General features: G+C 34.8%; 2 protein-coding genes across 2 annotated transcripts in view; one reads left to right on the forward strand and one right to left on the reverse strand.

Moving 5' to 3' along the window:
* Nucleotides 1–8509, reverse strand: part of LOC111048131 (kelch-like protein 28) — a 29295-nt gene extending 20786 nt beyond the window's left edge. Inside the window, exons 1-4 of the mRNA XM_039429829.1 lie at nt 8242–8509; nt 6781–6895; nt 4603–4905; nt 1980–2219 (exon numbers count right to left, since the gene is read on the reverse strand). Of these exons, the coding sequence (XP_039285763.1) occupies nt 1980–2219; nt 4603–4905; nt 6781–6895; nt 8242–8408 (825 nt within the window). The 5' untranslated portion in view covers nt 8409–8509. The remainder of the gene's footprint in view (nt 1–1979; nt 2220–4602; nt 4906–6780; nt 6896–8241) is intronic.
* Nucleotides 8510–8530: 21 nt separating this feature from the next.
* Nucleotides 8531–22857, forward strand: LOC111056649. Its single transcript, XM_022344036.2, has 6 exons — nt 8531–9072; nt 10761–10905; nt 13982–14130; nt 15445–15580; nt 16492–16668; nt 22348–22857. The coding sequence occupies exons 1-6, from the start codon at nt 8919–8921 to the stop codon at nt 22460–22462; spliced, it is 876 nt and encodes a 291-aa protein (XP_022199728.2). The 5' UTR covers nt 8531–8918; the 3' UTR covers nt 22463–22857.
* The last annotated feature ends 1447 nt before the right edge of the window (nt 22858–24304 follow it).

Raw genomic sequence — 24304 nt, forward strand, 5'->3', positions numbered from 1 at the left:
CAAATATTACAATACAACAGTTCATGAGCGAGTTATCCAACCCAGGGGGTCACTAGTTCATTTTATATTAGAAGTTGCTGTCAAACAACTGTTTCTTGTTCGAAGCCTCTCGTTGATGACAAAACTTCCAAACTTTGAAAGAATTCTACAAACCATGGGATATGTTCTTGCGCTATCACCATAAATGATACAGTATCACCAATCATGATACAGTATCAACAAAAACGATACAGTGTCATCTTAACTTGATACACAAAACTATAATTTGATACAAAACTTCCAAACTTTGAAAGAATTCTACAAACCATGGGATATCTTCTTGCGCTATCACCATAAATGATACAGTATCAACAAAAACGATACAGTGTCATCTTAACTTGATACACAAAACTATAATTTGATACAAAACTTCCAAACAATAAATTCTACAAACCATGGGATATCTTCTTATACTATTTTTTCTCTATGGTATCACCATAAGTAATACAGTATGAGAAGAAAATGATACAGTATCAACATAATATGATACAGTATCATTTTGACTTGATACACAACTCCATAATTTGATACAAAACTTCCAAACTTTGAAAGAAATCTACTAACCATGGGATACCTTCTTATGCTATTTTTTCTTGATAGCAGACAGCTATTTTTTCTCTATAGCAAACTCACTTTCTGCAGACGCATGTCGCGTTTCCTGATCTGTTACATATATCACCACACATGTTACACAATATGATACAGTATCAACAAAAACGATACAGTGTCATCTTAACTTGATAAACAAAACTATACGGTAATTTGATACAAAACTTCCAAATTTTGAAAGAATTCTACAAACCATGGGATATCTTCTTGCGCTATCACCATAAATGATACAGTATCACCAATCATGATACAGTATAAAAACGATACAGTGTCATTTCAACTTGATACACAACACGATAATTTCATACAAAATATTCCTAACTTTGAAGGAACTCTATAAACCATCTTATGCTATTTTTCTCTATAGCAAACTCACTTTCTGCAGACGCATGTCGCGTTTCCTGATCTGTTACATATATCACCACACATGTTACACAATATGATACAGTGCCATCTGAAGTTGATACACAACACCATAAATTGATACAAAACTTCCAAATAATGAATTCTACAAACCATGGGATATCTTCTTGCGCTATCACCATAAATGATACAGTATCACCAATCATGATACAGTATCACCAATCATGATACAGTATAAAAAAACAGAACAGTGTCATTTCAATTCGATACACAACTCTATAATTAGATACAAAACTTCCAAACTTTGAAAGAATTCTACAAACCATGGGATATGTTCTTGCGCTATCACCATAAATGATACAGTATCACCAATCATGATACAGTATAAAAAAACAGAACAGTGACATCTCAATTCGATACACAACTCTATAATTAGATACAAAACTTCCAAACTTTGAAAGAATTCTACAAACCATGGGATATCTTCTTGCGCTATCACCATAAATGATACAGTATCACCAATCATGATACAGTATAAAAAACAGAATAGTGTCATCTCAATTCGATACAAAACTCTATAATTAGATACAAAACTTCCAAACTTTGAAAGAATTCTACAAACCATGGGATATCTTATTGCGCTATCACCATAAATGATACAGTATCAACAAAAACGATACAATGTCATTTTAACTTGATACACAACACCATCATTTGATACAAAACTTCCAAACTTTCCACATTCTACAAACTATGGGATATCTTCCTTTGATATCTTTTCTGTCTGGTATCAGGATAAATGACACAGTATCACCACAAAATGTTACACTATCAACATTATATAATAGGTACAGTATCATCACACATGATACAGTATCAACACAATATGATACCGTATCATTTCTACTTGATACAAAACTTTAAAAGAATTCTACAAACCACCGGATATCTTCTTAAGCAAAACTCACTTTTTGCAGTCGATTGCCGCGTTTCCTGATTTGTTCACTGCGGAATTCGTTGGAGTGCTTTCTGCCGCGTGCAATCCAGTTGTTGAACACATCGAGGGAGTCACCGTGCGCCTCCAGCATGTAAGCTCTGGCCTCCAGCTCATTCCAGCACGATATCTCGAACGGCAATACATGCTCTAACAGGTCGACTAAATGCACATGCCTCGTGTTAACGTCGTACTGTATCCAGTTGAGAATCGCCTGCAAAATCAAAACATGCAGATAAATAAAAACGTCTGCGAATTTTCTGCCAACTGTAAATGTATGCCAACAGGTCGACCAGATACACATACCTCGTGTTAACAACGTACTATATGCAGTTCAGAATCGACTAAAAATTGTGCCGAAATTATTTCTTTTATGTAAATTGTATATGTATTGTATTCATTAGATGATTTCATGAGAAATCATTAATTGAATAGAATATTAAGTATGTTATTTATTCTAGCATTACCAAGTAGTTGTGACTTGTGTTGCAGGTTTTTCTTTTTGGTATGTGTGTGTGTATTCTTGAATACTCATTCGAGGATTCAGCTGTAAATCTGCCTTGCAGTCGAACGAGGGCTGACGAATTCGCCAACCGAGATGACCGGTGATATCGAACATCTGACCTTGCCGTGCGGGACTGAAAGACGATCTTCGATCTGACGCCACTAGCCCGATGCCTGGAGGTCATCACACTTCACCCTCATCCGTCACCCTTTGGACACCGGACTTGATGACGTCAGATCTTAGATAAGTACTTGATACCCCCCACTACAATATCAGATGTGCCCCCGTAAATTTAGTCTCTTAAAGACAGATTTATTATTTGATTCTTCATGTAAAAATGAGTTTTTTGTTTTTTCGATATTATTATCATTATTATAAGAGCAGTCAGTCAACCGCATATCTATGTTCTTATTATTTCCAAGTCCCTCAAACCACTAGAATTAGGGTCACATTATTGACCAGATTCAAATCGGCAGACCTCAGGGCCTAGCACAAATTCAACAACTAAGCCTTCTCCGACAAAATCATTTGTCACCAGGAGAGCGGCTTAAAATCAAAACATACTGAGAAATAAATGGATATAGTAAGGCCCACGTTATAATGGCAGTATTTTATCAACAATGTCTGTGAATAATGGAAGAAAAGTTATTCTTCTAAACATTCTTTGATATAAGAGACCTATGGAAGATTTACGTGTCCGGTAAAGTGAGAATATTATTCCTGTAAGTCATTATGGGACTATTTATGCTTTCTCAGCTGGGCTGGGTGAGAATAGTCCAAATAGATTATGTGACAATAAACATTTTCAATGTTCTGAACATTTCTATTGCTGTATTTCCATAAGGTCTATAGTTTCAATCAGGTACTTGAGATGAGAATACTGCGTGAGGTCTACTGTTCACAGAACTACTAGTAGTACACTAAACAGCTGATTTATGATGAATAATTCTAAAGTCCGATTTTTACGGTAATATTGGCGTTCAAAGAATACTCCTTTTCCTTTTGTACTAATAGTTCTGTGAACAGTAGAGCTCACGCAGTATTCTCATCCACAAGTAGCCTACCTGATTGGCGTTTCATAAAGGCCAGAAGGATTTAATGGCTTGGACACTTAGCCAGAATGAGTGAAGGGAGGGTACCATCAAGACTTCTGGAAGAAAGAATGCTTGGGACGAGAAGGGTCGAGACGAGAGGTCGACCACGGACAACATGGCTGAACGACGTGATTGGAGACCTCCGTGTGCTGGGCGTGGCAAACTGGCGACGGAGTGCTCAGTATAGAGACGAATGGAAGCGCTATGTTGAGGAGGCCAAAGTCCACCCAGGACTGTAGAGCCGGATAAAGTAAAGTAAGTAAGTACCTGATTGAAGCTATAGAACTTATGGAAATACAGCAATAGACTGGCTTCTCCACACATCTGTGTAATCACTTGTCAGCTGATTTATGATGAATAATTCTATAGTCTAGTTTTTACTAAAATATTGGCGTATGAAGGAGGCTCCTTTTTCCTTTTATATTATCCTTGGAATGCAAAATTTCCAAAAACATTGTATATAAGTCAACGCGCAATTAAAAAAGGAACATACTTGTCAAATTTCATGAAAATCTATTACCGCGTTTCGCCGTAAATGCGCAACATATGAATATTTAAACATTAAGAGAAATGCCAAACCGTCGACTTGAATCTTAGACATCACTTCGCTCGGTCAACTAGTAGTCCACTAGACAGCTGATTTATGATGAATAATTGTAAAGTCAGATTTTTACGGTGATATTGGCGCTCAAAGAAGACTCCTTTTCCTTTTGTATTATCCTTAAAATGCAAAATTTCAAAAAACCGTATCTCATACAACACAGTATGTATACGTCGATGCGAAATTCAATAAGGAATGCGGAACATAAATATAAACAAAAATATAGACATATTAACATAAAGAGAAATGCAAAACCGTCGACTTGAATCTTGGACCTCACTTCGCTCGGTCAATAAAAGTGATATCTATGAGTCTTTATATCTCTATATTTTCATTGCGAATAAATGACACTGTGTCAGAAGTTGAATATTCAATCAAGAGTAGACTAACTCCTCACCCTTATACACTCGTTCTCGCTAGAATGACACAAGCACTCTGCTGTGAAAATGCTGAGCACCAATTCGAAGGACGCCTCCAAGAACTCAGGCTGTCTGATCAGCTCGGTGAAGTCCTGCAAGATCAGCGAAAACGCCTCGTCAGCAACATCGTGGTAGCGGTACTGTGCGGCCAGACAGTTGATGCTGATCAGGTTGCTGACAGTGCAAGAATTCAGCAGAATTTCGGCGCACACCGGCCTTAGGATGTGTATTTGGAACATGTCAACCAGTCTGACAATTTCACACATCTCGTTCGGTGGTACCTGAAATAATTTATTCAATAATTATTTTCAAGGCAATATCTTGAAAACAAGATATCTTGTACCTAAAACAATTTATTCAATCATTTCCAAGGCAATATATTGAGACTGAATGGCCGTATGTGTATGTTTTATGATGTTGCATCATAGAGAAAACATAGCAAAAGAAGGTTTATGTCCCAAATTTCAAGTTGAATTTTGTCAACTCATGTTGATTACAATCGACTACTGTATATTATAACTACGAGTATATTGACGATTCCCCGTGAGGAAGACATCAGAAGTAAGAAGTTTGGCCGGGTGACAGTATAAGAACGAACAACACAGTATGAGAGACTACCAGCGTCACATAGCTTCAAGAATTACTAGGACTATCGGCTTCAGTTAAGAGTGAAATATGGAGCATAAACGCCCTATACCATGGGATATCTTCTAGTGCTATCTTTTCTCTATGGGTTTTTTCAGTCTATATTAATCTATACTTATACACATTACAGTACACAATGTCAGAACAGGCCAAATATATATTTTTATCTATTAAATATTATAATGAATACATAGCCAACTATTTTTAAATAAAAATTGATTCATAAGTGGAATAGAAAATTGCAATTAGCTTTTGCAATATTGGGAAGATTAAATCGTATATTTCGCACCTAGGGCCGAAAATGAGACTTTTCCAGCTCGAAATCGGTTTTCAAGTCCGAACGCTATTTTTCGCCACACAGAAAAATAAACAATATATATATATATATAATATATATATATATATATATATATATATATATAATATATATATATATATGATAATAATTGTTTACTAAGCACTTCCGAAAGCAGGAGTGGAAAGTCATAGCTCTAGCAAATCTGAGGTAATCTGAATATCAGGAATTTATTGTCCAAGTATTTTTATTTTTTATCCTGATTTGTCTAAATAACCTAAAAGATTATGTTCAATTATGTGGGAGGTTCAGTTTATACTTTTTTATTCTTTCAAGTGACAATAAGATGATATTATAAATGTTTTAATTATTGAATAATGAACACAAATAATGAAAAGTTTTTTGATCAGCTGTTTTTTGATCACCTTTCTTAGTTCCATGTTAGCGGCTGGAAAGGGTACTCTTTCCGGCCTAGGCCGGAAAGAAACCTGTTCTGACATCATACGAGAGTCGTCTGAAAACAATGTCTTTCAGATCTACGTAAGGACTGGAAAACAGCTGCTTTCTGTGCAGTGTGGCGGAGAATGAATTGTTTTAGTGAGGTTCACGTTATAATGGCAGTGGAGATGGGTAGGAGAACTATAGAGAGGTCCACGTTATAATGGCAGTGTTTGATTAGCAATGGTATTGCTATTCTTGTCATCCGACAAAGCGGATAGCTCTATCTATTTCTCGCTTTGCTCTGTTGCCAGATCGTCTTTCAACAATGTAGAATTAATAAAATAAATTAACAAAATATTTTATCCCAATCATGAAAATTCATGATGAAATTGTTGAAAAATATAATTTTTCGCTTAATAAAATAAAATTGATTATTTTAAACAAGAATGAACTGTTAATATTGCATCAATAAACCTGTATCAGCTACCGTCTATAGAAGGCATTGACAAGACAGAGGATCGGCAACGTCTTTCTCCTATCTTTCTCCACTGCCATCATAACGTGGACCTCACTATAGTTGTTTATTTATTTGCAATATAGAACATCAGATTCATTTTAGCAAGTTTTTTATGTCACTCCTATATACATCTTTCATTAGGGAATATTCTTTATTCTTTCATCAGAACAACGTTGCCGATTCTCTGCCTTGCCACTACCATCTAGAGAATAGCTGATACCAGTATGATGTAATATCAACTGTTATTTTGATACTCACAACTAGTTCACATGTATATAGGAAGCCGATTACACTCTTAGTGGCTTCGTAACTAATGCCCTTCAATGATATTGTCTCTTGCTTTTTCTCCATCATGTCTGTAGTGAACATCAATCTGTAAAAATGTTTTTAATAAATCATTTATCAAAAAAAAAAATGATACCACTATCATTACAATGCAGGTAGGATGAATCACATCAAGACCTTACTTTCTTACATTTTTATATAAAAAAATCGTACTTTAACATTATTATTTTCATTTTCAATTCATAAGCTATGCTTTGATGGGTCCCTCATATATGATCTATGGTAGACCCAATAGCTTAAATTTGCTCTGAAAATGTTCTTGATTAGAAGTTCTATAATCACATAATAATTGACCGAGCGAAGTGAGGTCTAAGATTCAAGTCGACGGTTTTGCATTTCTCTTTATGTTTGAATGTTTATAATTATGTTGCGCATTAACGGCGAAACGCAGCCATAGATTTTCATGAAATTTGACAGGTATGCTCCTTTTTAAATTGCACGTCGACGTATTTACAAGGTTTTCAGAAATTCTGAATTTCAAGGATAATAATTATAAAAGGAAAAGGAGTCTCCTTCATACGCCAATATTTGAGTAAAAATCAGATTATAGAGTTATTCATAATAAAACAGCTGTCCAGTGGATTATAAATTGCATACCATGACGCATGCAATTCAATACCGTATCTCAATGTAACTTGATGAAAAATCAGCTGCTGTGTGGATTATTAATTGCATGCCTCATTGAATGCAATTTTTATGCACTATTAAATGAACTATTGACTGCATGCAATCAATAACTAAAATGACATAGTATTGTCTCTCGACCTTTCTCTGCTTTGAACTCGGGCTGACCTGTTGCCAGTATTTCTTGAAGGAGATTAGCCTTTGATGTAAGCATTTTTGATACACCAACCCGAACAGCCATTAGCCGTTTTCACACCGATATCTCGCCGACTCAACATACAGACATGATTTACTCTGATGGACAGTATAAGAGGAGACTGCGGTTTATAACTGCGCGAGGTCTACTGTTCACAGAACTACTAGTTTATGAAAAAATTTACTCAACCTCATCATGAACACTCGTTTTGGAATTGGTGACTCATGAATAATATTTCACCTAACCCAAGCAACATCTAGACTATTTGAAATACTGTATGAAAAGCATATTTGGAAAACGTTTGTTCTGATATTCCAATTGTAAAAATGAATAGGCTTTATGAATAAATTAATTGGAAGGTTATCTATAGAGTATACAAATTTTGAGCGTATTTCAAGTCTGCTTCCATGTAGCTTGTTTAAAGATAACACTCACTTTCCTTACTCCTTACCAAATTACTTGCCACAATACTATTTCAAGTATAAAATATTATCGAGATGAATTAAGTGCTTAAGTAGTAATTTTCTAGCAAAAGTAAATAGATTTGTACTTACAGAAAGAATTCAGATTCATGACAAAGTATTGATTTATGACAGTGTATTTTATTGTCATCAATATTCAATATTACATCATATTTAGTTTGACGAGCACTGACAACTGCATCTAGCAAGTAGCTAAAGTAAACTCTTCCTGAAAAATCAAACTTTTCATTGAATTCCATGATTTTAATGCTTTTAAAATCAACTAAAATAGATAAATACTAATCACTACATTTTTCCAAACATAACCTCAACATCCACACTCAAAAACTAAACTAAACAGATCAGACTAGCTGTTCAAGTAAGCTCAGTCACCTGATCAAATCTTAAGTTCAGATCAATAAACAGCTGATATTATTACCAGAACTCGTAAAATTTGTTTTCTATTTCTTTTCTATTTGATTTTGTTGAATTAAGTTTGTGTAGTTGTTTGTTTTTATTCTCCTATTATGATATAATTGGATAAAAATATTTTAATTTATTGCTGGACTATAAAAAATTACAGGTTGTGAGTGAACTGTTTCAACGGCCAACCGTCACCCACTCCATTCTCTGTTTTCCTTTGGAAGGAACGAAAAGAAAACCGAACGAAAACTGAAAACACTAAGAATTTGTTATTAATTACAAAAATCAACAAAAAAATTAGTTATTCGGGTTGATTTGTCGTTTTAAAAGATACATTTTCATTTGAAATGGAAAGAAGATTCTCATGGGACCATGAAGAGACGATTATTGAGTTTGTCAAAAATCATTCAGTTTTGTTTGACATCAACCATCCTGAGTACAGAAATTCAGCGCACAAGCAAAGACTGTGGAGGGAACTTGCAACAATACTAAACAGATCAAGTAAGTCTGAATAAAATAGTATCATTTTTATTCATAATCCAGAATAAATATTTGAAGGTGAAAACCACAATAACCTCTCATCTGTAGGCTGAGACAGGACATTCTAAATTAGTAGGTTACTAAGTCATTAGGGAGAACGGTAAGGTACCGTACCGAGGTATTTTTTAATTATAAAAAATAATTAAAGCTGGATTCATTTTTTTTTTAAATTATTTTCTGAAACCCTCATTTTCCTTGAAAACTTTCAGAACACATTATGGGTGCAGTCTAACCTACCCAAAGGTAGAATATTGTTGACCAAAACGTACCGGTATGAGTATAGAGTCATAGCCTACTATAGATATTACTTTATCCAAAGTAAGCCATGGCGGTAGAGTATATCAGACCTATATAATAATAATAATGTGTTTCTGTTCATGGCGTGGTCATACTACATAGTTATGTCCACAAGTAAACAAGTCAAGAACAATAAAAAACTGTCATAAGACAGATAAGAAAAAAATTTTCAAGTCAAAACACACATATAGCATATGCAACGAGACATGCAGCAAGACTAAGGCAAGAAGTATCTACTCACAATCTGAGTATGATCGCAATCATAAAAATCCCTCAGAGAATAAAAGGAGAAATTGCTAAGCACAGTGAAGTAGAAGACGAACGAAAGGCCACTCTACTCATTTGCTGAGATTGAGGATGAGCCCCTTTTTTGAAGCTACTTCAACGACTAGCCAAAATGGCTAACGATACCTACCAACTTTGTTCGTGACACTGTCTTACTTGAATCCCCAGTCAGACAACAACAAGTATCAAGTAAGTTCTCCTGAAGGAAAGCCTTCAGTCTCATCTTCAAAACCGTCTCAAGCAGAGTCCTGGCTGAAACTGGCAGCTTGTTCAAAATTCTAGCTGGCTGGTAGATGAGGCTGCTCTGGGTCCTCCACAATCTACAATATGGTAGGTCCAGCCTCAGCCTGCTTTTGGTGCCATGGTCGTGCACATCACCCCTGGTAGGCAAAGTATGAACACTGTGGAAGGTCTTTATAACTGACCTGTAAATGAGAAGATTGAAAACAGTGAGAATCTTCTCACTCACAAAGAGAGGCCTACAATGTGCCAAATATTCTGCTCCACAAACAATCTGGATGGCCTTCTTCTGCACCAGCAGTATATCTTTTACCTCAAAGGCACCACCCCACAAGGTGATACCATAAATACCATCCCACTTTCAAAGAAGGCAAAAAGCACTATAGTGAGATATAAGACCAAAATGCTTCTTATTCAACCAATGTTGATAAAAAATAGACTGCAGATTTGGGAGTATTTTATTAGGTTAGCACAAATAATACAATGATCGAAAAAGAAAAAACAGGCTATTGCCCTAAACTTTCTCAATTTCCTAATTTAGTTTCAAATCGTCCAAATATTTTAATAGTATTTTTATTGATGTTATAATATTATTTTATTATTATAATTGTGTATGATTTTTGAAAAAATAAATTTGAATGACAGTTTAAAGTGAATCCCACTATAATGCTGTGACGTCATTATAATACTTGTAGCTCTACTAGTAATCAGTAATCATTTTAAATATTGCTTTAGGGTATTTAGGTACAGTTTATAAATAACATTTGAATCCTTCACATTCATACCTAAATATCATTGTAATTTATTTTATTTTTAATGTTTTCTAGCTGAAGATGTTCAAAAGAAGTGGTTCAACATAAGAGACTATCATAAACGAAAAAAGAAAGGACCCCCTGGCCCATCTGGGGGGAAGCCATCACAGCGTGAAGAAGCTCTATCCTTTCTAGACGGATTTTTCTGTGTCAAAAAAAGGTAAGATAAATGTCCTATTTATCTGATACTGTCCGGTATTTTTTCTTCAAAAAAATACATGAAATATTTTCATCTTATTACTACCAAACTACTTATTGACTCTACGGCCCTTGGCCTCCTCCACAAGCCTTGCCCTATGCATCTCTGTCCTGTGCTGCTCGCTGTCTCCACCTTCTGACGCCTAAGGATTGAAGGTCTAGCTCCATGGCGTTCAACCATCTCTTGCGTGGTCGGTCCCCCTGGTTGCTGATACAGAGACATACGTGATGTTCGGGTTTCCGGCATACGTTCCACATGGCCTACCATCGGACTCTAGCTCATTTAATTCCTATAGCAAAGCTCGGTTGCCCATACACATGATAGAGTTCATCATTTTTTTCTGAGTCACCACCTATCAGTCTCTAGTAGCACTGGCCCATAAAATCTTCTTAGAAACTTCTTCTCCCATCTATTCAACAGCATCTTATCACAAATTGTCATCACCCATGTTTCACAATCATACAAAACCACTGGTCGCAGCACTGGCCTATGAATGTCAGTTTTACTGCTCCAGCTTCATAGCCTTAATCTAAGAATTTCCTGTAGGTTGAAGTATGCCCTATTTCCAGCTTTCAATCTCTTTAATTTCCATACTCCATCTTGTGAAAAAGTAATATGTATTGGAAAAATAAGTTTAGAAAAATAATAACATATGAAATATTTGAATATCGGTACTTAGTTTTTAATGATTTTTTTAAAAGCAAACTATTTCAAAAATAAATTCAAACTATACAGAATCGTTATTTTCTTTGTTTTGCTATTAAATTTCTTAGTACTGGTCACAGCCTCGCTCAATCTTGAATGAAAAAGACTAAGAAATTGTCAAAAAACCACAGATTTAGTATCAATAAATCAGATTTAGTATCAATAAATCTGTGGTTTTTTACGATTTCTTAGTCTTTTTCATTTAATATGAATAATTACCACAATATCAACTTCTCAACTACACAAAAATCGCTCAATCTTCTCCTCCAAGCATCTCTGTTGAATGCATCCCTGCACTCCAACCCTTGCCGCATCCTGGTCAACCACATCCATCCACTTTGTCCTGGGTCGCCCCCTCTTCCTCCTTCCCATTCATCGCCATCTTGGGTGGGTATGTGCCATCTGCCCATCTTAGTCTGCGCACTGTGACTATATCAGCTTGTTGATACAACTGGTACAGCTCTTCATTGTACCGACTGCGCCAGACTCCTGGCTCTTGTAGACATCCAAAGATCCTCCTCAGGACCTTCCTTTTAAAGACACCCAACTTTTTCTCTTCACTCAATGTAGTTGCCACAGAATCATTACAAACTGCGGCGCATAAAAGTACTGTATTTATCAGAAAATTTACTTGTAGCAAGCAAAACTCAATGAACAAGCAGCCAATACCTTGATGCAATTTGATTTCAAATTTTTGATGCTGGACGCATCCACATTTAACAAACCATGTAATCTATTAAAGTGATACAATCCATAGTTATCGTTTGGGGGAAAAATCGATAAGTTATATTACTATAAGGTACAGATGAGGTCTGTTAAGTTGATCCCCAGTATTTCGGTGGAGAGCTTGAGGAAGCCAACTGCATATGACTGACTGCTGTATTCCTAAATTATAAAATGATGACTCTAGGCTGGTTGACTCAAATAGCTGACAAAAACTCAGCTGGTCTCAGAAAGGTGAGACATGTAATACTAGAACTACAGTGAGTTTCACGTTATAATGGCAGTGGGAGAAGATAGGAGAACAGTGTTCCCGATTCTCTGCCTTGTCACTGATAGAGGATAGCTGGATACCGGCAGTATATCTGATTTAATAACAACTCTTCATTCATGCATTATATTTTATTCGCCATGGAAATATATTTTCCAGTTATGTAGGTCTGAGTACGTTGCGGAGCTAGAAGAGGATGGCGCTATCTGCTTTGTCGAATGATAGACAAGGAAAGGAACACCAATGTTAATCAAATACTGCCATTATAATGTGGACCTCACTAGCCTAGGTATATAGATATGTTATGCATCTATGCATAGTAGAGACTTGTTGCTGTGGAAGGGGTAGATGATTGTGTGTTTATTTAAATTTTCTTCCTGGAAAATTGATCCAGGGATCAACTCGTCAGAGCTAGATTATATTATTATGCTATCGAATAACTATTTCCAATTCATTAATTTCTTAAAATATGATATTATTTCGGATGAGAAAAATAGGCTAGGTACTATTTTGTCTACCGTACTGAATTTTTCTAAACGCCTTCAAATTTTTCAAGGAAAATCAAAATAATATTAAAATTAGCTTTTGCTTTTGAAAATTTTCATAAAATACACAACATGTATGTTGTGTATAGGGCTACTTTTTATAGGCTTACTTTATAGGGCTATAGTTTAGGGCTACTTTTGAATATAAATAAAAACAGAAATCTAAGTTTAAAATTATTCAGTCGTCTATATAATGCCATTATCAATTGATTGGAAAATAAAATCATTTGATAATGGCATTATGTAGCCGAAACATGTCGTGACTAAATCATTCTAAAAAAGGTTAATTGAATTCCTATTTTTATTTAAACACACATCATTTTTACCAAGTTAGGGTGTAATCACATTGAAAGAATGTTGCACGCTCGGTTATGCTTGACCAAGTGTGCATATGAGGAACAACATCTGGAAAGAACAATAGGACACTCACACTGAACGCGTGCACTTGCTGGTTGCGTTCAGTATGAGCAGCTACAGACAAGTCACAACGTGTTTCAATGGCATTTTCCAGTTTTGAATTGTCACACTGAATATGACACCTTAGGTGTTGAAACATCGTTGTAACTTTTTAATAAATTCGTTATATTCCTAGACAATATTCTAGTCTTTTATTTTTGATAAATATCACTATATATCTCACCAGAAACAATAACTGAAGTTTCTGGCTCATGCATGATCTGACGTGCACTTACACATGTACGCATCAATGTCATCACACCCCAAATTCAATTATAGTTGATTATAGTTGAATTTTATTAGTCGTTTTTATAAAAATATATTTTTTCCTTCTTTGAAGAATGAAGATTCAACACGACGAAGAGGAGCTGATCATCGAGTTTGTGAAAGCGCATCCCCCCCTCTTCGACATCAATCATCCGGATTACAAAAATGGAAAACTAAAATCACAATTATGGAGTCAAATTGCCCGAGATCTTAATAAAACAGGTGAGTCCCAACTTCGAAATTGGTAACGCTGCCGACTTATCATTTTCAATGATTTTGTAAGGTGTATCTCACTAAAATTAAGTCACCTATCACAGGATAGTTTAACGAAATTTCATTTCAGAGTCGTTTCTTTAAGTATTTTCAATACTTTTATGATGTCTGACAACTGTATCAACAACAGATAAATAAAACCAAAATATTATCGCATAAGCATAATATAGTGAGATCCACGTTATAATGGCAGTGGAGAAAAATAGGAGAAAAACGTTGCCGATCCTCTGTCTTGTCTATGCCTCCTATAGACGGTAGCTGATACAGGTTTATTAATGTAATATTAACAGTTCATTCTCGTTTAAAATAATCAATTAGATTTTATTAAGCAAGAAATAATGTATTTCAATAATTTAATAATGAATTTTCATAACTAAGATGAATTATTTACTTAATTTATTATTAATTCTACATTGTTAAAAGATGATCTGGCAACAGAGCAAAGCGAGAAAGAGATACGGTAGCACTATCTGTTCTGTTGAATAATAGACAATGATAGCAATACCATTGCTAATCAAACACTGCCATTATAACATGGACCTCACTATATATTTTTTTCAATACTAACATAAATTAATATGTGTGACAACTGTATCAATAACAGATAAATGAAAGCAGAATATTATCGCATAAACATAATAGGTTTGTATTTCACCGGATCTCGAAAACGGCTCTAGCGATTCTCACGAAATTCAGAACATAGTAGGTTTATAATATAAAGATTCGATTGAACTAGGTCTCATCCCTTGGAAAACTCGCTGAAGGGCATTAAAAGGATAATTATTAATCATCCTTGGAAAAACAGCTGATAATAATTATTTCGTCGTCTGTTGGTGATGGAAGTGAGTGAGCGAGTTCATGTGTGGTTGACTGTGTCAAAATTATGACTCAGCTGTTGAACTTTTGTAATCATTCAATCAGGTACTTAGTGCCGGTTGCAAAAAAGGCTGGATTATTTCTAATCCTGATTAATTCCAGTAGATCTATCTTTTTGAAATGGTCTTCTCTGATTTGGTTCACTGAAGTTAATCAGGATTAAAATCTAACCGGATTTTGTGCAACTGGGCCTTTGTGAGGGAAATTTTTGCCTTCCCTTTGGAAATTAATCTCAATTTACTGTGATTAGATAGAACATTTCTGTATGATTGTTATTATAATTTCTTCTTTCGTAATACATTTTTTATGCTTTTGTACTCCAGAGCGAAGCTCGGTCCCCGATATTTGAAGGGTTGTATGCAGAGATTGTTTGATTTTTTGTTACAGTTGATGATGTAAAAAACCGTTGGGTGAATATAAGAGACTACCATACCAGAAAAAAGAAAGGAACTGGATTCTCCTGTGATAGGGTGTCCTACCGTGATGAGCAGCTAGCCTTCCTAAACTGTAACTTCGATAAAAGGTGAGAAAGATGTGATACAATTTTCTTCTTACAAGTAACCGGTAATATTTTTGCTAAGTGTGGTGCCCACATGACCTCCAGGCTTGTGCGTGAGTGATGAGAGATGAGTGGACCTACAGGTACCTAAGTAGGGTCCTGAACATCCGGGAAGCTGTTTCAAAACTTTTGAATGATTAAAAATATGTCAATATCTATACTGAGGTCCACGTCAGTGGAGAAAGATAGGAGGAAAACGTTGCCGAACCTCTGTCTTGTCAATGCCTTCTATAGACGGTAGCTGGTAAAGGTTTATTGATGTAATATTAACTGTTCATTCTCGTTTAAAATAATCAATTATATTTTATCAAGCAAGAAATTATATTTTTCAATAATTTCATAATTAAGATGAAATATATTGCTAATTAATTCTAAATTCTACATTGTTAAAAGACGATCAACAGAGCAAAGCGAGAAAGAGATAGCGCTATCCGCTTTGTTGAATGATAGACAAGGATAGCAATGCCATTTCTAATAAAAAACTGTCATTATAACGTCGACCTCACTATAGTATTTTCATTTATTGTAATATTATGAATGATATTCAGAGAAGTCCGCTCTTCACCTCTAAGCTGTGTTTACATTTGTCAAGATTCCCTTGACTTCATTTTTTTTATTTTGAAAACTTGGAGTCAAGTTTACTTGAATTCAAGTCGTCATAACCTCAAACGTATATAATTATGAAGTAAAAAATCCAATTAATATCAAAGTGTTCTTCTTCAACTACGGTACATCATACTTTATTCAGTTGTTTTAATACATTCAGTAGTAACTGACCTGTCTTTATATAATTCTCCCATTTGTATGTTGGATTGCGCCAAACGTTGAATCCAAAAGGACAAATTCTTATGAAATCTAATTTTTCAAATTTTCAGCAATGGAAACCAGGTTGATGACTCGGCCGCCAACAACAATTCGTCAGCTGATGACCAGAGTCAGAGAGATCTTCAAATTGCTCTCTTGAAAACTCTCTGCGAGAGGCGACCCGTGGAAGAGACGCCTCAGCCGGACATGCTGGAGCGATTTTTCAACGCCATGTGTGCTACTGTCAGGTACGTGACTCTCTATCCTTTCACATTCACTTCTACACAGACCGCCTGTAAATTGGTCCAGTATATCTGATGTAATATCAACTGTTCAATCTTCTTTTAAATATTCATAACTAGCTTGCCCGGCGAACTTCGACAAAAATCTTACCGCCAAAAAGTCAATGTATCTCATGTCACACTTGGCGAATCATTAAATTTATCTGACAATCGATATTTTCATTTACATCTCAATAAGGACTTCCTATATGTTTAGTCATGCAGCATTCATTATTCCGAAAACACATTCTTCTCAATCAATTGGTAGTAATATCTATCAATAAAGTGTTGAATTAAAAAACAATAGGTTAAACCAGTGTTTCAAAGATGAATTTAATATGTTCATAGTTGTTCATTGTTAATAGATGGTCCAGGAAATATGCAATGTACGATGCACAGAATTCCATATTGAAATAAGTAAACTCTTCATTTGTAGAGCTTTAATCAAATAAAATTGAACATGACTTTCTACTAGTAACGGATCAACAACATTTGATATTTATGAATGAATCAATGACAACGAAAACATATGGTTTATCATATCATTCTACCCGGCTAGATTTTCGTGTTATCTTAGGGGCAAGATGACGGAGCGACACAGTGGACTCTTGTCCATCAGGGCGACGAATGTGAGCATACTCTGGGTTTGCCTCAATCAATTCAACTTCTTCTACTGATGAATCTTGCTTTGAATTTCGGTTCATTTTCTTCAGCCAAACTGGTCCTGAGCTCATCAGCCAAGATGGTAGTGACTGTCCATTTGTTGAGGATCTCATGTGTAGGAACATTCGTTCATGAGGGGTGCAATTTGTTGTAGTACACAAAAGAGATCGAATAGAGTGAAGTGCATCAGGCAACACTTCCTCCCATCGATTTGAATCAAGTCCTCGTGATCTTAGAGCTAGTGTTACTGCTTTCCATATAATTCCATTATATCGCTCTACTTGACCATTCCCTCTCGGATTGTAAGGCGTTGATCTACTAGTTGCTATCCCTTTTGAGCCAAGAAAGCTCTTCAACTCAGTTGACATGAAGGATGTTCCTCTGTCTGTGTGAATATAGCTTGGAAGGCCAAACATTGATATTAATGAGACCAGGCAATTTATAACTGTTCTCGCAGTCATGTCTGGACAAGGAAATACAAAAGGGAATCTTGAGTACTCATCAACCATCACCAGTAGGTATTTATTTCTTGTCTTTGGTTGTCGTTCCTTCTAAGAAATTTTCGAACGTCTTTTTCCAATGTTTCCACTCTCTCTCTGCCGTAGGCGAATCTGGGTCGATAGATAATTCCTTTGGCTTGAGAAACTTGTCAATATGTGATTCCATCTTATCTTCTTCGTAGTTACGGTTTTCAATCGTTTTTGTCTTTTTCTTGTCGGCATTTTTATTGATTAAATTGAAATAAGTAAACTCTTCATTTGTAGAGCTTTAATCAAATAAAATTGAACATGACTTTCTACTAGTAACGGATCAACAACATTTGATATTTATGAATGAATCAATGACAACGAAAACATATGGTTTATCATATCACATATTCTTTCAATCTTCCATTTTAGAATGAATATAAGCTTAGCTGAATTCAAAAAAGTAAATTATTCTGTCATTCTTCAGTAATTAATGAATGCAATATAAACAACTCTCTTTCATGGGGTGAATAATTTTTTACATTTTCAGTTTCTTAATGATAGGGGAATGATTATTATTTGTTTAGGTCTTCTAAGGAACCATTATCTAAGCTGGTACTACAATCAACTCCAAACTGCCGTTTTAATACCAGTATACAATTTATCACAGGGTGACCTGTTTATTACAGCTGGTAACTTCAGATGCTAAATCATATTATCACAACATGATCTTGAATCATGATCATCTTTCCGTTCTTCGGTAGCCGCTTGGCCGACAATTTCGGAAACATAGGTCTGTAAAATGGATTAATAGATTATTATTATTATTTGCCACCCTATTAAAATGTCTGGTCAGAAACCATCCCCAATAATATTCACACAACATATTCCCAATGTTTCATGCCGTTCTGTCAAGTAGTTTTCAAGTCTATAGGGAACAAACAAACAGACATTCTTTAAAATGTATGAATTCAAGGGTAGCCTACTTTCTTGTATTTATAAAATAGACCTGACGATGGTGTGATCACCGAATCTAGTAGTTATAATTGTATTCTTATTTTATTGATTTCAAAGGGTACTATAATTCTATGTTACTAAAACAGACATTCATTTTTATATAATATAGATGTATTGAATTCAATTTCAACAAAACAACCTGTTACTTATCTGTACGATTAGACGGTTCTGCACATCTAAACTTCTTTAAAGCCTGGTTTTCATTAGTAGAGTTGGTGGTAGAGTTCCCTGGGCAAGTACTGTCCATTTGTTGAGGATCTCATGTGTAGGAACATTCGTTCATGAGGGGTGCAATTTGTTGTAGTACACAAAAGAGATCGAATAGAGTGAAGTGCATCAGGCAACACTTCCTCCCATCGATTTGAATCAAGTCCTCGTGATCTTAGAGCTAGTGTTACTGCTTTCCATATAATTCCATTATATCGCTCTACTTGACCATTCCCTCTCGGATTGTAAGGCGTTGATCTACTAGTTGCTATCCCTTTTGAGCCAAGAAAGCTCTTCAACTCAGTTGACATGAAGGATGTTCCTCTGTCTGTGTGAATATAGCTTGGAAGGCCAAACATTGATATTAATGAGACCAGGCAATTTATAACTGTTCTCGCAGTCATGTCTGGACAAGGAAATACAAAAGGGAATCTTGAGTACTCATCAACCATCACCAGTAGGTATTTATTTCTTGTCTTTGGTTGTCGTTCCTTCTAAGAAATTTTCGAACGTCTTTTTCCAATGTTTCCACTCTCTCTCTGCCGTAGGCGAATCTGGGTCGATAGATAATTCCTTTGGCTTGAGAAACTTGTCAATATGTGATTCCATCTTATCTTCTTCGTAGTTACGGTTTTCAATCGTTTTTGTCTTTTTCTTTGTCGGCATTTTTATTTGATTAAATTGAAATAAGTAAACTCTTCATTTGTAGAGCTTTAATCAAATAAAATTGAACATGACTTTCTACTAGTAACGGATCAACAACATTTGATATTTATGAATGAATCAATGACAACGAAAACATATGGTTTATCATATCACATATTCTTTCAATCTTCCATTTTAGAATGAATATAAGCTTAGCTGAATTCAAAAAAGTAAATTATTCTGTCATTCTTCAGTAATTAATGAATGCAATATAAACAACTCTCTTTCATGGGGTGAATAATTTTTTACATTTTCCAGTTTCTTAATGATAGGGGAATGATTATTATTTGTTTAGGTCTTCTAAGGAACCATTATCTAAGCTGGTACTACAATCAACTCCAAACTGCCGTTTTAATACCAGTATACAATTTATCACAGGGTGACCTGTTTATTACAGCTGGTAACTTCAGATGCTAAATCATATTATCACAACATGATCTTGAATCATGATCATCTTTCCGTTCTTCGGTAGCCGCTTGGCCGACAATTTCGGAAACATAGGTCTGTAAAATGGATTAATAGATTATTATTATTATTTGCCACCCTATTAAAATGTCTGGTCAGAAACCATCCCCAATAATATTCACACAACATATTCCCAATGTTTCATGCCGTTCTGTCAAGTAGTTTTCAAGTCTATAGGGAACAAACAAACAGACATTCTTTAAAATGTATGAATTCAAGGGTAGCCTACTTTCTTGTATTTATAAAATAGACCTGACGATGGTGTGATCACCGAATCTAGTAGTTATAATTTGTATTCTTATTTTATTGATTTCAAAGGGTACTATAATTCTATGTTACTAAAACAGACATTCATTTTTATATAATATAGATGTATTGAATTCAATTTCAACAAAACAACCTGTTACTTATCTGTACGATTAGACGGTTCTGCACATCTAAACTTCTTTAAAGCCTGGTTTTCATTAGTAGAGTTGGTGGTAGAGTTCCCTGGGCAAGTACTATCTATCTTGTGAACTGTGTGTGTGTGTGTATGAGTGTATGTGCGCCTGTGTACACGATATCTCATCTCCCAATTAACGGAATGACTTGAAATTTGGAACTTAGGGTCCTTCCCCTATAAGGATCCGACACGAACAATTTCGAACAAATCCAATTCAAGATGGCGGCTGAAATGACAAAAATGTTGTCAAAAACAGGATCTTTTGCGATTTTCTCGAAAACGGCTCCAACGATTTTGATCAAATTTATACTTAAAATAGTCATTGATAAGCTCTATCAACTGCCATGAGTCCCATATCTGTAAAAATTCCAGGAGCTCCACCCCATCAATGCAAAGTGTGATTTAAGATACCCAATTATCAGGCTTGAAATGACAAAAATGTTGTCAAAAACAGGATCTTTTGCGATTTTCTCGAAAACGGCTCCAACGATTTTGATCAAATTTATACTTAAAATAGTAATTGATAAGCTCTATCAACTGCCATAAGTCCCATATCTGTAAAAATTCCAGGAGCTCCACCCCATCAATGCAAAGTGTGATTTAAGATACCCAATTATCAGGCTTCAGATACAATTTAAACAAAAAATTTCAAGTGGAAAAGATTGAGCATAAAAATCTCTACAATTAAAGTGACATTTTCACCTAAAAATGGAAATAAGCTCGAAATTCGGATCGAGAAAATGTGATTATTCAATTGCAAACTGTTGGCAACTGTTGATTCTATTAAATCATTCACTATGAAGAGATAGCAGACTTCGTGTGTCTCCAGCGTTATTTTCCTGTCACCATCTGGCAGATCTTTAAATAGTAGACTTGAGATACGCGTGTACACTTGCGTCAGGTGATAAATTTTCATAACGGCAAGGAAAATTGTGTGAGTGCGCCACACCAGATTTTTTCTATTAGAAAAAACGACGAGGAGTCAGATGTTTTACAATAGATGAATTAATCACTCACTGCGACAACGAGATCTTTCGGCAGGTCCGCCATCTTCTTGGTTATACTCAAGAAGTACAACCAAGATGAGTTACAACCAAGTATTGTTGATGAGTACAACCAAGAAGATAGCGGACCTGCCGAAAGATCTCGTCACAGTGAGTGATTAATTCATTTACAATAAAAAATCTGACAGATAGTCGTTTTTTCTAATAGCAAAAAGTGATTTAATAATAAGCAGTTCGTGATGGAAAACTACATTCAAGAATATTAATAAGTGTTGAAGTGTTAATTTATTAAAAAGTAGAGACACTGTAAGGTTAGTTCTGTTCACTAGACAACACACTTTACCTACTATTCTTATATTAAACATCTCATAAAGATGATTGACCTGCTAAAAGATCACGTTGTCACAGTGAGTGAATAAATTCATTTATTGGGGAAATTTTACTGCTAGTCGTTCTATTTAATACAAAAAAGTGATTCAATAGTAAGAATTCTGTAATGGTAAACAGCATTACAAAAATTGAATTGGTTATTAAATATTTGTATGTAACAATATTCAATTAAATGAATAATAATTTATCCATGTTACTATTAGAATACTTGAAGCTGAATTGTCGTATACTATGAATGAATAAGACAATATTACTAAAAATATACTAATATCAATTTTCATTGCAGAGCATTCCCGGCTAAAGAACAGGCAGAAGTGAAGCTAAAAATAGGGACCATCATTGGTGAAACAGAACTGCGTTTACAAGAAGAAGCTGTCAACGATAGTCTTTTGTTATTATAATGGATTAAGTGATTTTTAAAGAATATTACTTTTTGTACAATCATAGAATGTTGGCTAGAACTGTTCCTCAGCCCACAATTAATCAAAGTTGAAAAAACTGTGATGAATGTTAAAAAGTGAGTAGGAAAAGACCAAGACATCTCAATTATTGTATGCATCAGTCATTATAAATTATAAATACATAATAAAATTGTGAGCATGTGAATGTAAAATAAAAGTTATCCTTTATAAGTAGTGGATGTTAATGTCTGGGTTTTATAAATATGTATAATTATTTATAAATAGGCCTACTCATGAACTGTGTACAATTGAAATAGATGAATTAAGTAAATTTTCTGACTGTTATTGTAAATTTAACGTTCAATTGTGAATAAATTGATATTATGTTATTGATATGTTTTGATAGGCTGCTGTTATTGTTATAACCTACATACTCTACCCTACATTGTTATACTACAGTACTTTTTTGGGGGTGTAATTGCAATTTTTGGCCGAGCGAAGTGAGGTCTAAGATTCAAGTGGACGGTTTGGCATTTCTCTTAATGTTTAAATGTTTATATCTTGCGCATTTACGGCGAAACACGTTAATAGATTTTCATTAAATTTGACAGGTATGTTCCTTTTTAAATAGCGCGTCGACGTATATACAAGGTTTTTTTGGAAATTTTGCATTTCAAGGATAATATAAAAGGAAAAATGAGCCTCCTTCATACGCCAATATTAGAGTAAAAATCAGACTATAGAATTATTCATCATAAATCAGCTGTCGAGTGGATTATAAATCGCATGCCATTACGCATACAATTCAATATCTCAATGTAACTTGGTAAAAAATCAGCAGCTGTGTAGACTATAAATTGCATGCCTCATTGAATGCAATTTTTATGCACTATTGAATAGGATGCAAAGAACTTATAAAAGCTTGTCTGGGCGCCTAGATGTCTTCTGGTTTTCTCACGCTAAATTCCGGAAAGCGTTATATGATAATTAAATCTTGTGTAAGCAAGGTCTGATCAAATAAATAGTTGGTGTATCAGTGTGGATGTGCATATGGTTTGGGACGTCGTTCAGTTATAAATGTTATTTATTCTATTGATAAAATTTTTGTTCATTATTTGTTATTATATTCTTTAATTTTATAAGTTTTGGATTCTCAATTTGTTTTATTTTTACTTTTTTTCATAAGTATTTGAAATCTTTGTATTTTTCATTTTTGAATTAGGTGGTATCATAGAGAAACGATAGTATAAGTAGATATCCCATGGTATAGGGTGTTTATGTCGCAACTTTTACTGTTATCTCAAGCCAATAGTTCACGTAGTTCTTTCCCATGCAGCTGTGCTGGTAGTATCTCAAATTGTACCGTACACTCTCACCCCAACAAAACAGTAAAAATCTGGTGTGGCGCACTCACACAACTTTCCTTGCCGTTATGAAAATTGATCACCTGACGCTAGTGTACCCGCGCATCTCAAGTCTACTATTCAAAGATTTGAGCCAGCTGGTGACAGGGCAATAACGCTGGAGACACACATGAGGTCTGCTATCTCTTCATAGTGAATGATTTAATAGAATCAACAATAATTTGCAATTGAATAATCACATTTTCTCGAATTTAAAGCTTATTTTCAAATTTAGGTGAAAATGCTACTGAACATTAATTGTAGAGATTTTCATGCTCAATCTACTCCACTTGATTTTTTTGTTTCAATTGTATCTGAAGCCTGATAATTGGGAATCTATCTGCATTGATGGGGCGGAGCTCCTGAAATTTTTACAGATAAGCTTATCGATGACTATTTTAAGTAGGTATGAATTTGATCAAAATCGTTGGAGCCGTTT

The sequence above is a fragment of the Nilaparvata lugens genome, chromosome 5 (assembly GCF_014356525.2).
Source record: "Nilaparvata lugens isolate BPH chromosome 5, ASM1435652v1, whole genome shotgun sequence".
Lineage (NCBI taxonomy): Eukaryota > Metazoa > Arthropoda > Insecta > Hemiptera > Delphacidae > Nilaparvata > Nilaparvata lugens.